Source organism: Diadema antillarum, unplaced genomic scaffold (assembly GCF_040938485.1).
Source record: "Diadema antillarum isolate AM-2024a unplaced genomic scaffold, OU_Dant_1.0 scf00000065, whole genome shotgun sequence".
Taxonomy (NCBI): Eukaryota; Metazoa; Echinodermata; class Echinoidea; order Diadematoida; family Diadematidae; genus Diadema; species Diadema antillarum.
In genome coordinates this window covers 1,189,596-1,204,652 of record NW_027270954.1, presented here as the reverse complement: position 1 = coordinate 1,204,652, position 15,057 = coordinate 1,189,596, and the positions used below count along the sequence as shown (strand labels likewise).

The 15,057-nt window shown below is 40.3% G+C and overlaps 1 protein-coding gene across 1 annotated transcript in view; it reads right to left on the bottom strand.

Annotated features, from left to right (window-relative positions):
* Positions 1-15,057, bottom strand: part of LOC139716423 (uncharacterized) — a 119,615-nt gene that overhangs the window by 39,472 nt on the left and 65,086 nt on the right. The window contains exons 8-18 of the mRNA XM_071627968.1: positions 14,451-14,636; positions 10,152-10,355; positions 8,262-8,459; positions 7,355-7,555; positions 5,780-5,986; positions 4,612-4,715; positions 3,979-4,147; positions 2,932-3,162; positions 2,010-2,198; positions 1,317-1,514; positions 571-706 (exon numbers count right to left, since the gene is read on the bottom strand). Coding sequence (XP_071484069.1) covers positions 571-706; positions 1,317-1,514; positions 2,010-2,198; positions 2,932-3,162; positions 3,979-4,147; positions 4,612-4,715; positions 5,780-5,986; positions 7,355-7,555; positions 8,262-8,459; positions 10,152-10,355; positions 14,451-14,636 — 2,023 coding nt within the window. The remainder of the gene's footprint in view (positions 1-570; positions 707-1,316; positions 1,515-2,009; positions 2,199-2,931; positions 3,163-3,978; positions 4,148-4,611; positions 4,716-5,779; positions 5,987-7,354; positions 7,556-8,261; positions 8,460-10,151; positions 10,356-14,450; positions 14,637-15,057) is intronic.

The following is a 15,057-nucleotide window of genomic DNA, read 5'->3' as shown; positions in this document are numbered from 1 at the left end:
GAGAATGAACTAAAATGCATGTACACATGTGGATTGAGTGAATTCAGTAATATTGATAGAACACTTTACACAATCCGTTGAAAAGTTATAATGAATGTTTAAAGTTTCGGTGCAACCATTGTTAGATAAGAGGACTAATACAGATCGTGACGCCACGTTTGTGCAAAGGTATAAAGCAAATAAAAAGACAATTTTATATGAATTCTTGGTTAACATACATCCCCTCCACTTTATTCTGACATAATATGAAGGGTAATGCTATTCTACATGCTTTTCATTATGAAAGAAAAGTAAAAATATAATGATTTTTTAAAAATATTTTCTATATATCATTGTACATAAATAGCGTCTCAAAATGTTGTAGTCTTCTCATCCAGTGATGGCGCATCAAAATGTTAACAATTCATAATTTTGAATGGGTTGTCCGATTTCCCTCAAACTCTGCTGATGTGTTCGACAAATATCGCCGCATTCCTATAATTGACATATATCTTTGGGTTTTTCTAATTTTATGATTCATTCAAAATTCACAACTAGGAAGTCATGAAGTTAAGAGATAGCCACACTCACAGCTGAACAGTAACATTGCCCGAGTTATCGGTGGCCGTTGGAGTAGGAATGTCCATTCTGACGCTTGTATAGCCTCTATCGGCTTGATAGCTTGAAAATGACGGACAAGGAATGTCAAACACTGGTGCTTGGATATCTGTAAAATGTTCGAGGGTAAAAAAGTTACTGGAGACCATCTTCTATAATACATACGGCAAATGGACTAAATAAAGAAAAACAGAAAATATGAGCGCATAAACAACACAATTCATTATACACATGGATGCAACTATACATACTTAGAAAAGAGAGTTTTACGAAGAAGGATCTATTGACTCTGTACTCGGCTCCCTGCTTAATCTCAAAGCCATTTATAGTGGCATATGTAGTGATCTAGCTTTTGGAAGTCGTTTCCCCAAGTTTATGCCTCCATATTGGATAGAGGCAACACCACAAAGATTTAGGACAAGACATTTTACACAAAACTGAATAAATTAGAGGAGCTGAAAAAGCACATAACGATACGTACGAAACAAATATATGATTACGTCTAATCGCAAAAGTTGTATCTGCATTACCCGCTATCATATCTATTATTCGCGTCTGTTCGGGGGGGGGGGTGGTCAAGTTTCCCCCTTCTAGCTTCGATAGGAAAAATCTTCTGGCGTAACCCTAGGAACGGGTTTTGTTGTGATTCATCTAGTATATTGCAACCAAAACACACACAAATACACGCATCAAAACGCAATGAACTCCGACGGGTTCACCTTGACATGTGACAGCCCGAGAGTCGCTCCACTTCCCTGACGAAGCACAAGTCTTTTGAAAGGGTCCTACCCGCTGAAAGCCCATGTCACATAGCAGGGAACAGGTAGTGTCGTACGGGACGCTGGCGGCTTGGGTACACTCCCCTGGTGTCACTGATCCATGCCTCAGTCTTTCTAGTGGTGGGCACGTTATTGGCACTGTAGAACACCAACATTTAAAGATAAAGATGCGCCTTTAGACATTATATGGATAGATCTCGAGTAATACAAACTTCACACTTGCACTCACAAGTTTGAACATTGTCATCTTGACAATGAGCAAATTGATTATGAATTTCATTTCCCCCTTATCTTATTACTGTTTTGGGAAATGCATACCAGAATATAAACAAATCTGGCCGATTGGTTTGACGATATGGACACTTTAGATCTAGTGACTCATGAAACACTCAATTTACAGACAGTTTAGTGTCCGCCATAGCACATGCATAGTATGTGTCTTGTTAACCTTATTTGCGATGACATTCGAATAGTGTGTGTGGGTGAATATATTTGCAAGCAAAGGCCGAAATTTTAAAAGTTTATTTGTAGTGTCCTATTTTGTCCCCATTTTGACGATTTATGATAAGAAGCACTTCATTAACAGAAAATAGTAGGGATGTATTTTGATGGCAACTGATGAAAGTGACGAACCATCGCACGTCATATTCTGTCCCGACAGTGTCCCGTCAGCCTGACACCTTCTGGTGGAAGACGTTCTCCCGTCGGCAGAAGAAAACCCCTCGATACATGAAAATTGACACACGTCACCATAGCTTGAAGCCATTGAAGGACAGCCGGACACAACTCCGTTGGGTAGGTTCGGTAATCTACATGTGACAACTAAAATAAGTGGTACGGCAACTTAGCTCTTTTGCCATTAAAATCCTTCGTGAAAACTGTGATAATAGTAATGGCAATGATGGTGATGACAATGATACTGCTATGTCTATTATAAAACTCAATTTTGTTCAAGCGGACCCTGCTCCAAAGGGCAGGGGGGGGGGGCATGTACAATATGTATGTTTGATTACGGTGGTTCATCAGGTGTCATGGTCGTAACATTGGCATTTTATTTTGGTCGCGGCAATACAGTAGTATTCCGCTGAGAATGACCCTCCAATAGACAGGTCATGATTTACAAAATTCTATAAGAAAAATCGGAAGTGTAAATCGTCAAAACAGATTGACAATGACTACATCCTCAAACAATTGAGACACTCCATAAAAACAGCAACATCAACAGACCTTGATAGACACGAGTCTTTGGGATATGTGCATTTTCTCTGTGTGTCTCAGTCACAATTTTGCATACCTTATCCACTATCACAACTCTCATCATTTCACACTCTATCATCATTAAGATGAGTACAAGGTTAACCCCTTCCCCACCCCCTTAAAAAAGGTGAGCGGGTATTTTTCGTCTTTCTAAGGCTGGGAAAGAACAATAAGTATAATATCCAAAGCTTTCCAAGGATTACTACTCAACAGGTAATGTTGATTTCAACTTGTATGATCTTACGTAGGTGGAAATTCCATGCTGAAAGGAAAAGAAGATAATTTCTTTCAAACTTACTGTTACATGTCGGAGTAGGTTCATTCCACATGCCAACAGTAGACCGTAACCCGGTACGGTTGCACGTCATCGTGTACGCCTCATCATCGACAGCAGGTGAAAGTTCATAGCCCTCGTCGCAGGAGATGGAGCACCTCGAGCCGTAAACGGCGCCATTCTGGCAAGAACCATGACCTTCGTCCAAGATAACATCACCATTGGCAGGGGCATGTAACGGCAGGCATCTCGTTACTGAAAATGATGATGATGATGATGATGATGGTGATAATAATAATAATAATAATAATAATAATAATAATAATAATAATGATAATAATAATAATAATAACAATACTGATTTGTACGATCCCGGGGTACCATTGATTAACAGAGCAGTAAATGAGTGTGATTTTATCTTGTTCTGATGCCAGGATGTTTTCGGCAGAACGCAGTGAGTGACATTTCTAGGTTCTACTCGATTTCATGAGAGAGATGAAACGAGGAATGAAAACATCAGACAATTCACTCTTTGTTGACTCAGTTTTGGCAAGTAGTGAAAGAAATCAACAAAGGTGTTATGGCCATGTATTACGAAAGCCCGACACAAGAGACACGAAACGAATATACAATTGGAAACCCAAGAAAGAAAAGACGAATTGGCCGCCCCAGAAAACGATGGGAGGACCAAATCAAGGAGGTAACCCAAAGGGTGGAAAGAGACTTCAACAAAGTCAAGACCATGGCCCTTTAATTGATAGAACAAAATGGAGAACGCTGATGAAGAGGCTTTCAACTGATAAGCCAACTGACCTACAGGCATCAGGGTGGGCAGGTTAGTGTAGCAAGTGAGCACTTGATTTCAAAAATTTCCTTTATAACACTTTCGTTTAGTCATCTATACTTCATCTTCGCTGAACAGGGCTGTGCAGTCAATGCAGGTCCAGCAATGTCCAGTGTAGAAAGAACAGCCATTACCACCTTACGTAACATAAACTATCTATCATTTATCCTCTGTCTGCCTGCTTCCATACTTTATTGTTCCTTTACAAACAAGGCAACTGTACATACCTTTGACTTCAACGTTGAAAGAACATGTTTGAAAATTTCCTGACAAATCCTCGGCTTTGTAGACAAGGGTGTGGTCACCTTCTGTGAGATTGGTTGGTGGACGATCACTCACTTCTTTGGAATCAACGGCATGAAGGTGAGACCTTATTTGACGACCTGCGTCCAACGCCTACAGTGAAATTTGACAAAGTCCATATCACTTTAATCTAACGTGAAAACTCCAACACAAGATTATTTCAGTTGAGGATCATACAACCTATAATAGCACTTTTCACTCAATGGCCCACTCATCAGTGAGTGAGGAGAACAATGCATGCTATCAATTAATGCAGCCCGACCACACGCCGTGCTAAGCACGGATGTCGCGACATGCTGTGCAGCGACAAGGGTGTGTATATGTAATGCAGTCTGGTTATCCAGTGTGTACCTGTTTAGTTGATACCAATACTAACAGGAAGGTTGCTTCCTCCTGTTTTATACCAGACAGCAACACACCAGCACTAGCGTTACCCTCGTCGTAAGTGTATATACAATTGTAAATGCAATGGATGCTCTATAGGAATTTCTCTTTAATATTTCAAAAAGTTTTCCGACACTATACACTGGATTTTACTCGTGACACGGCATACTCACAATGATTGGTTCCCATTGGTCATATTGTACGAAAGCAGTAACCTGACCTTCACTGGCAAACAAGACTTGATCAGAAGGACACTGTAGGTCTGGATCTGTGTCGTCTGAAAAAAACAACAACAACAACAAAGGATTAGGATAGAAACGGAACTCATCATCATCAGATGGAATATGATCGATGTTTATCATTACTGTGCAGCAGAGTTTAATGGAATAAGATCGATGCTTAACATTACTGTGCAGCAGAGTTTCATTTTTTTTTAAATTCTAACTCGCGTCTCCTCTCTTTTGATACTGTGAAACACAATTACAATGAAGTCTCAGAGAGATTATAAGAAAGCACAAAGAAAGCCTACAGAAAAATTCCCAAATGAATACAACCAATAAGTTAGTAAGAAATACAAACATGACGAAGTGTGTTAAGATAATGACGATTTGATGTACATCACCTTTTTCCACCTTTTCAACTTTCACCTTTTTTCATCTTTCATTCTTTTTTTTTAAAGTCTCAGTCCACTTGATGTTGACATTTACAACTTCAAAGAACTGATTTTTTTTTCTCAATCCTCCTTATTGGTAACAGATTCGATTTCGATTTCGATTTATTTTCATATTTCTCGATGAAAAAATACATCAAATATAACAAAATGAAATGAAGTACATGATATCAAGCTGGAGACATACATAAAATATTGCAAATATATAAAACATATAGTGGTCGATCTATGACGTTTTGAATCTGTGAATGGATGCTAAAGAAATATGAAGGAACCTACTTAAAAGCGAGCTTGTTAAGCGTAGGTCCCAGTTAAAATCGAGTCAAAGATTAAGATGGGGTACAACAATGACCGAAACGTAGAGAAAAAAAGTACATTTATACAGTTATATAGCAAATTCTTCTCTAATGCAGATTTGGGGTCGGATAAGCCACATGCTGTAGGCGGATGATTAAAACAACAGAAGATTAAAACAACAGAAGATGTGGACATGTCTTTTGTTGTATAGGCCAATTTTTGTTTTGAGTTTTGAATAAATCTGAATTTCAGGATTAAAACATTTCGGCGATGATCATTTTTGATTCAACACATCACACAGAATAGTAAGATGTACAGTGATCGTTGGGTGAACATCGCCATTTGCTTTTCATGAGGATTATTTGTCTCATTACCAACGCAACGCTGATCTACACCATCCCACGTGCCGTCCTGTCGGCATCGCCTTGACTGACTGTAGAGGGCGGTATAACCTTCATCACATCTCGATTGGCAGACGCTGTTAAACTCCTGATAGCCTATTACGGAATAGTTGTTCCCGCTCTTACTGCACGATGCGATGAATCCATTGGAGGGATGCTGCAGGGGATCACACCTCACGACTAAAAAGATTACATGAATAGTCCATACAATAAAAAGCAAGTGACACCAAACCTACTACAGTGTAAGGAATGTTTTATTCTTCCTGATGCAACGATTATAATAAAGTAGGAATTATAAAGACAGATTTTCAATCATTTAAAAAAAAACGAACGTTTTCAGATTTTTTTTAACCATAAACATTAATGATATGGTCAGCAACAAGGATGAATGGCTGTTCATTATTTTGGCTAGCCACGAAATGATATCTATCATTTCTTGAGCGAGGACGGATGTTCAAAACGGAATGTAATAATTTCCATACATGGGAGCCGGCAAAAATGACATTCTTTTGGTCTTGATGGTACAATAAGATTAAAAAGACTCGATTCCATTTATTTTCTTGCTGAATAGACGTTACAACACTCACTGTCATGATGAAAAACATAATCCATGCAAGAGTTCCTTCCTCTCCTAAAATAAAAGCAAAAATAACTAACAAATAAACCAACAAAAAGAAACAGACAAACAAACAAACAAAATCAAAAGACCTAGGTGAAAGGCACTGGGATGGAGGAAGTAATTGATTTAATTATGGTCTCCCTCCCATCTCCAATAAACCTTTAAGTCTTAACAATCTACCTAAAGCCTCGGTTACACCGGAGCCGAATCAGCTGCGACCCACCCGAATACACACATTCGGGTGGATTCGGGAACATTCTGTTCTCCTTCCACGAATGAGCACAAATTCGCGAGGGATTCTGGAACATTCGTGGACGGGTTCGGCTCGTTTTAAAATGTTCAAAAGCAGTTATACCCTCGAAACTACTCCCGAATGTGGCCCCGACAAATTTCATTCGGGCCGCATTCGGGACGTATTCGTATGGAATTCGGTTAGATTCGGGGAGGCATTGAGGGCATTCTGGGCAGATTCGCGGCTATTCGTATCATTAGGGGAGTAACGGTCCGAATCATCTAGCCAAATAGACCCGAATATCACGAATAACGCCGAATCTTCCTAAAATGCCCCGAATACCGGCTCAAATCCATCCGAATCGTTACCCGAGTAGTAACATAGCAGAATACAGACGAGTGAGCCGAATAGGCCAGAATACGGCCGAATGGCAGCCGAATTGGTCGAATGAGCAGCCAGAATGACCCGAGTAGTTTCGCGAATATAGCCAGATTAGGAATTGTGCTCTGATTCGGGACCTATTCGGGTCCTATTCATCTCTGATTCGGGGAACTCCCCAATCAGACACGAATAGGTTCCGAATCCACCGAATCCATCCGATTCAGGCCATATTTGGACAGAATCGGTACAAATTTATTCGGGAGAATTCGGCTTTGGTGTAACCCTGGCTTAACGAATACTTTTGGGTACCCCTTACCTGAACAAGAAATAGTCCCCCCATTCCAGACACCAATGTTATGTTCGTTGGCAATACACGTCCGAGCTACAGGCACGGAAGGGCTGTAGCCTACATTGCAGTATAGTGTGCAGGTCGTGCCGTATCGCTCCTTTCTCGAAAAACACCCGGATTTGCCCCCGTTTGCCGGTGTTGGTAAAGCGTCTGCTTCACATTCAATAGCTGTTGGAAATGTTGGTCAAAAGGAACCAAAATGACATCAAGTACACCACACGGACAGCTTATCATCATAAAACAAATTATCAGACACGAATGTTTCTCCTGCAGGAAAGGCACACAAATTCCGTTCGGGTTAAAGTTTAATATATAGTTCCTAATTCATTTGTATCTGATACCTTTAAAGTCCTATAATCGGAAAATTAATTATAGAAATATACTGATATAAATCAGATGTATTCCAATATCAATGATATCTTAAATCTTTGAATGATTATCATTACGCTGATTGAGAAATTTGAAAGACAGAACTTTCATTGACAAAAAAAAAAAATCATTTTTCTAGCATAATGAAAGAGCACGTGACTAACCGCTTTCAGAAAGCATGGGACATAATTGCTACCTTTAACATATGTCAGTATCAAGTTGATGGAAAATGTAATTTTCCTGAAAAAAAAAGAATTTTGGTGGAATTCTCTTTATATTTTCTGTAGATTGTCGTCCAAACATGACGTCATAACCTCTAGTAGTCTCCTTATCCAGTGGTTTCCCCACCAAAACTATAAAAATTCATGGAACTTTTGCATCGATTGTCCGATTTTCCTCAAACTTTCATTGATGTGTTCTACTAATGTTGCTGCTTTCACTCAATCCACATTTCTCTTTGGCTTTTGGTTTCCTTTAAGTGATACAGCGCCTCAATACCTCGTACCTTCACATCTTGGTGTTGGCTGCAGCCAGGAGCCGTCCTGGCCACACTCGATGGTAGCTTGCCCAGTCAGGACGTACCCTTCTCTACAGGTCAGCTCACAGCTTTTTCCAGCAGGCACTACTGACGACATGGCGCAGGATGAGTTTGGATTGGAGACTATCAGCCCGCCGTCCAGGTAAGGGACGGCGCATGTTTGCACTGGCGTGTAAGGAAAAGGGCAATAAAACAGAGTAAAACAATGCAGTTACTTCACAGTTTCTCTGTTACGTGGTATAATTCCCTATACGAATTTTAGTCTGGGAAAATGTTATTGTATGGTGTCAGCATGGCTCTCAAACTTAAAACAACAACAACAAACAAACAAGCATGTGATATCTTGATCATTAAAGACATTATCGTCGATGATGACTTTTAAAACATGAGCTGACTCATTTGATAATAGCAACTGAATCAGAAATGAAGAAACTAACAAAATTTGTAGATTTTAGACTTGTGTGTATTACAAGGTACACTTTATTATATATCTAATCGAAGTAATTATGTGTTTGTAACCCATAGTGGGACCCCTATGTCAGATTCATCTTCATACTCAAGAAAGCATGTGGCTAGTCCCCCGGAACTCCAGTGGTTTATACATACATGATTATCATATACATATGAAGAGTTTGTTCGCAAAAACTGATAAGTCCATATTTGCCAAATGAAGATATTTGCGATTAAAGGTCAAGAAAAATACAGAGAGTAATAAGAAAATATGTGCTTCTTTTGACCATAACTTCAAAAATGAGCCTCTATATATAGTGACCAATATGTCATTTAAAAGGTATTATTTTGTACTTTATGACAGAGACCGTACTTCAAAATCTTCAAAAATGGACTTATCGGTTTTTGCGAACAAACTCTTCATAGTTGTATATATATATATATATATATATATATATATATATGCGTATATCATATACATTATGATATTGTATAAGAGATAGAGAGAGAGAGAGAGAAAGAGAGGGGGAAGAGGGAGAGAGAGATAGGGGAGGGGAGGAGGGGGGGGGGAGGGAGAGACGTCTGTGTGCCTATAAAAACAGGAGACAGAAAATTGAGATAACTAAAAGTTTTCCCATCCATTTTCGCGCTTTTGTCATTCAGTTTCAAAGATGTATTATTCAATTTCGTCCCGAGAAGCACGTGGAACGCAAATCCTAACTTCAATTCCGTAAATTGTCAATGTAATTCGTTTTTCGTCAAACATTTTCAAAGACATAGCATTCAAAATTGTCAATTGTCATTCAAATTCATCCCTTCCGCTGACGGATCGCAGAATGTGAAGACCAAATTCGTTTTTGTTCAAACAATTTCATGAATTTTTCATTCAAATTAGCCAGATGTTGTCGTATGCGAGACGGTACGTCTGTTTGTATCAGTGTGTACTCGGATTGCTTATGTGTGTCTGCATCTGTGGTTCTGTGTGTGTGTGTGTGTGTGTGTGTGTGTGTGTGTGTGTGTGGGGAGGGACACTTGTGTGTATGTTAACTCCTGAATGTAAAATGTGAACGGTTACAGAAAAAAATTCATGAATGACTGGGAAATCACACCGAATAGAGATATGAGACGAATATGAATGAAAATTTAACGAAAATGATTGACCATGAAGACGAAATCGATCCTGCTGTTTTGAGTGCTGCTAGTGAGACTGACGAATTTGAACTGTAAATGACGAAAATGTATGCCAAATGACTAAATTGAATGGACTTTATTTGAAAATTAACGACGAAAGACGAATTTGAAAGTAAGACTGGCCTATTCCCGACATCCCGCAATGAAATTGAAGTAAGAATTTGTGAAATTGAATGAAAAAAGTTTGAAAATGAATGGGAAAACCTATATTATCACCTTCACAAATCGGTTGCTCCCCAATCCAGTTGGCTTGCTCCGAACCGATCTGTGCAGCGCACTGCAACACCCCACTGACGTCATTTGCAATTCTGTAACCGGGGAGACATTCCAGGCAACAGAGGGCGCCATGCACTGTGGGGCAGCGTACTCCCTGACAGAAAAACCCGTTCTCTGGGGGCGCTATGTCCGTACAGTGTAATTCTAACGGCATGAGCCAGCACAATACAAATATTAAAAACCGTCTAGTTATATGAATTGTTTCATTAACGTTGCTTCATGTCACATTAGGGAGCTTTAGATTTTGACGCGCGGACGTTTGAGACGACGAGTGCGCTGGACGTTCTCCTGTCCCCTGCGTCGCGTTGAAAAGTAGCTTCAGATTACGCTGGGACGCAACGTATAAAAAATAAAATCGCGCCCCCATAGCCGGGTTCACACGTACAAAATAGCGGGATGACGATCGCGATGCACATCCCGAGTTTTTTTTTGCGAGCGTCCACACGTACCAAATTAGCGGGATAGCGATCGCGACGGTATCCCGCTAATTTGGCGAGCGTCCACACGTACCAAATTATCCCGCTAATTGCCGATAGCGAGATAACAGCAAAGCCTGCAAACTGGGTCACACAGCGCCCTTCTCTATTACTGCCTGCGCGCACTTACCTTTGTCCATTGTCTTTTACGCGTCAGTGGTGTGGTTCGCGCGCTGTTGTTGCTGTGCTCCAAAGAGGTAAAGGACCTCTTCGCAGAGGCCTCGCTGTTGTCAGTGCCGTATATTAATATACGGCACTGGCTGTTGTGATGTGCGCATTGCATGATGGGATGTAAAAACTCGAGATTCCAATCCCGACCGTTCACACGTACCAGCGCGGGGCCAATTATCCCGCTAATTGACGAACCAGCGCAAGATTTCTTGGGATTAGCATCGCGATGCTTATCCCGCTAATTTTCGGGTTTTTTCTGTCCACACGTGCAAAAAACTCGGGATGACGATCGCGATGCAAATCTCGAGATTTGCATCCCGCTAATTGCTGTACGTGTGAACCCGGCTACTATGGTCAGTGCATGAAGTAGTCCTCTACGTTGCAAACTGTGCGGACGTAAAAATAGCCCAGTACGCGTAGTGAAAAACTCAGGCGACGCAAGCTAAAAATAGATCGACTTGTCGCGCGCTTCTGCGCACGCTCAGAATAGCCGGGTTCACACGTACAAAATAGCGGGATGACGATCGCGATGCACATCCCGAGTTTTTTTGCGAGCGTCCACACGTACCAAATTAGCGGGGTAGCGATCGCGATCGGTATCCCGCTAATTTGGCGAGCGTCCACACGTACCGAATTATCCCGCTAATTGCCGATAGAGATAACAGCAAAGCCTGCAAACTGGGTCACACAGCGCCCTTCTCTATCACTGCCTGCGCGCACTTACCTTTGTCCATTGTCTTTTACGCGTCAGTGGTGTGGTTCGCGCGCTGTTGTTGTTGTGTTCCAAAGAGGTGAAGGACCTCTTCGCAGAGGCCTCGCTGTTGTGATGTGCGCATTGCATGATGGGATGTAAAAACTCGAGATTCTAATCCCGACCGTTCATACGTACTAGCGCGGGGCCAATTATCCCGCTAATTGACGAACCAGCGCAAGATTTCTTGGGATTAGCATCGCGATGCTTATCCCGCTAATTTTCGGGTTTTTTCTGTCCACACGTGCAAAAAACTCGGGATGACGATCGCGATGCAAATCTCGAGATTTGTATCCCGCTAATTGGTGTACGTGTGAACCCGGCTAATATGTTTTTTCCCTCTGAACGTCCGCGCGTCTAAAATCTAAAGCTCCCTATTGTTGTCTTTGGGACAACCATTTTATGGAATACTTAAAGAAAATAAAGAGAGGTGATAATGTATACTGTAAGTGTCTCATTCCATCACATACAAACACACACACACACATACACACACACGCACATATGTACACAAGTAGAAGTAAATTATTACTGTAATTTACATTGGATAAATGAAGTCATTTCAAAAGTTTAATTATTACTTGCGATTTTGCTTACGTTGCTTAATTTCTAGAATGGCGTTTTGTTACCAAATGCCATCATCATGATATATCGACATGATGAATAATTTCTCTCGACCACTGTTACAATATGAAGACAAAACATTCTACAAGGTTATTTATAGATCAGCCTATAGTGATACTGGTACATGTTTCGCAATCAGTTTAAACAAACAAAGTTGATAATGATTTTGATATGAATACATGATTGAACGGGGATGCATATGTATGTTGCTGAATGTATAAACCGATATATTGATATATGTGCATAATTATTTCATCTTAATTCCTATCCTATGAAGACGCTATTGTCACACATTTCATGTCCGGACATTGAAGTATCAAATCAAAACAATTTTGGCTCAGGCATCGGAGTCTTCCAGGCGGTTTAGATCACTGTAGCTGACACTGTTGGCAAACCTCTTGTAAAACTACCCGTATAGCTTCATCAGGCATACCAGAATGTGAAAGCACATAAAACAGATCTGCAATGTGACGTGTGTATGAAAAAAAAAAATCACAAGGGAATCATAACTACACTAGTTAATAGGCCCTGCTTGGTGCAACATATTGTCACGCATTTTGGTTAAGATGTTTGATGTAATATATATGTATATAGCATTACTTGTTTTTCATTGTTTTCATGATTATTGTACAAGTCTATGTAAAGGATGTCTCGCTAGCGCTATCACAAATTACTAGTTTAGCAAGCCCAATCCCAATTGCTTTGCATACAGCGGAGTACGCTCTTTGGCCATCTTCTTTGTTCTTCTGACCTTCACATGTCATTCTGTGCCTCCCTCGCTCTGACTTTGCTTTCACCTTCAGTACTTTCGCTTTGTCCCTTCTCACTTGACTTTGCCTTGTCTTTCAGAACTCTTGCCTTGCTCTCCGCAGTCCAACCTGGCCCTGACTTTCAGAATCCTTGCCCTTACCCTTCGCCCTTGCCTTTCACTGCCCTTCAGCCTTTTCAGCCTGCTCCCTACGTCCTTGACTCTCACTGTCCTTTAGCCTTTTCAGCTTGCTTCCTTTCCCCCCTTGACTTTCACTGTCCTTCAGCCCTTTGTGCTTGCTTATATCTTGACTTTCTCCTGTCCTACAATTGTATCCTCTCCTTGCCTATGACTTTCAGCTCTTCATCTATGCGCTCAAAGACGCCCTTCTCCTATATTCTCCGCAGCGCGATAAACGTCTTTCTCGTGACTTTTATGACTGGTCCTCTCTATCTCTCTCGAACAAGAGGAGCTTGTTTGACAGCGGTATTAAAGACAGACTTTGCGCTTATCTCAAAAAGAATTGACCTAGAGGAGAGTGTGTCTGCTAAGAGTGAAACCCGTGTTTGAACAGCGAGAGAGTAACCTACGAAAGAGATAAAGAGTCAACCAGTCCAGAAACGGTCTTCAGTCATGTTAGCTTTTCGTATTAATTAGTCTAAGTCTTTCACTGCATCGCACCTCTCATGCCAGGCGAGACATCCTCACAATCCAACCTTGTAAATGTGTTCGAGTAATTCTCCACAATAAACTTCTTTAACCGTGATTTCTGCCTGACAACTGTAATTTCTATATGTCCCTCGGCATCCTTCGACAATGAACTTCAACATATAGCGGGACTTTATTTAGGGTCATTTACAGAATTGGAATTATATTCTGCCCATCTTCGACAAATATAGGTCGCCGTTACAATATAAACAAACAGAAATCATGCTGCAGAGTTCAAGGGAATACACGCCAAACCATAATAATCTGTTATCAGTGAAAGTGGGTAGGCAGCCCTTATTTCTCTAAGACCTATGGTCATTCCGGGTCAGTCAAGGGCTATTCCACACACACACACACACACACACACACAAACTATACTATATGTTACTTAGAATAGTGTTTGCTACAATTTTGACATTAGTAATGTACATACATGTTGTATGGAAATGAGATTAAAAAGAAATGGATGAATAAATGAATAAAGTAATGAATAAATGAATAAATGAAAAAATGAATAAATGAATAGAATAATGAATATTATCTGTACCATAATTTAATCACCAACAACCTTGAATAATACTTTACAAAGCCTTTTTGGAGAATTTCATACTAAAATGCAAGTGATGATGGTGATTAATAATAACAAAGAAAGCAAAAAAAAAATACAATTCCGTACGCATCATACACGTCAGTTATGCTTATGCAGGGCATATTTTTTCAAAACCCCATTTAGGCAGTTTTGTTGTTCGAGTCTGACTTACCAAGGCACTGGGGAGGTTGGTGTGTCCACTCCCCTCGTATGTTTCGCTTCTCGCATGTGGTCGAGTTGTGACCCTCAAGTCTGAAGCCAGTACTGCAGGAGAATGTGCACTGTGAGCCGCGGTAAGTACTGGCGCTACAGTATGTTTCTAGTCCAGGTCGAATCGGTAATGGACTGCACTGGATTACTGCTTGGTAATAGCCACATAAAGAAGAAACACGGCGAGACAAGTTATATTTACAGTGTGCAGAGAAGTGTTTTTAAAGGACAGTTATTTTCTCACCATTTAAAAGCTAGTCTGAAAAGAAAGAGCAATAATTTAAAAGCACCGGAGTGAAAATTTGATCAAACACAGATAAAAATTAGGAAAGTTGCAAGTTTTGCTAATTTTCACAAAACAGTTTTAACATTAGACGGTCAATACAATTATGACTTTTAAATGAGTGAATTGGTTTGGTTTGGTTTGGTTTGGTTTGGTTTATTTCTGGATTTTTTTTCTCCAATTACAATACCAAATAAAAACAAAGTGATACAGAGTATGGAAAAAAAGGACAGTACAACATACAAATCAATATAAGAAATGTCTATTTCGTAACTACGTCAGTCTG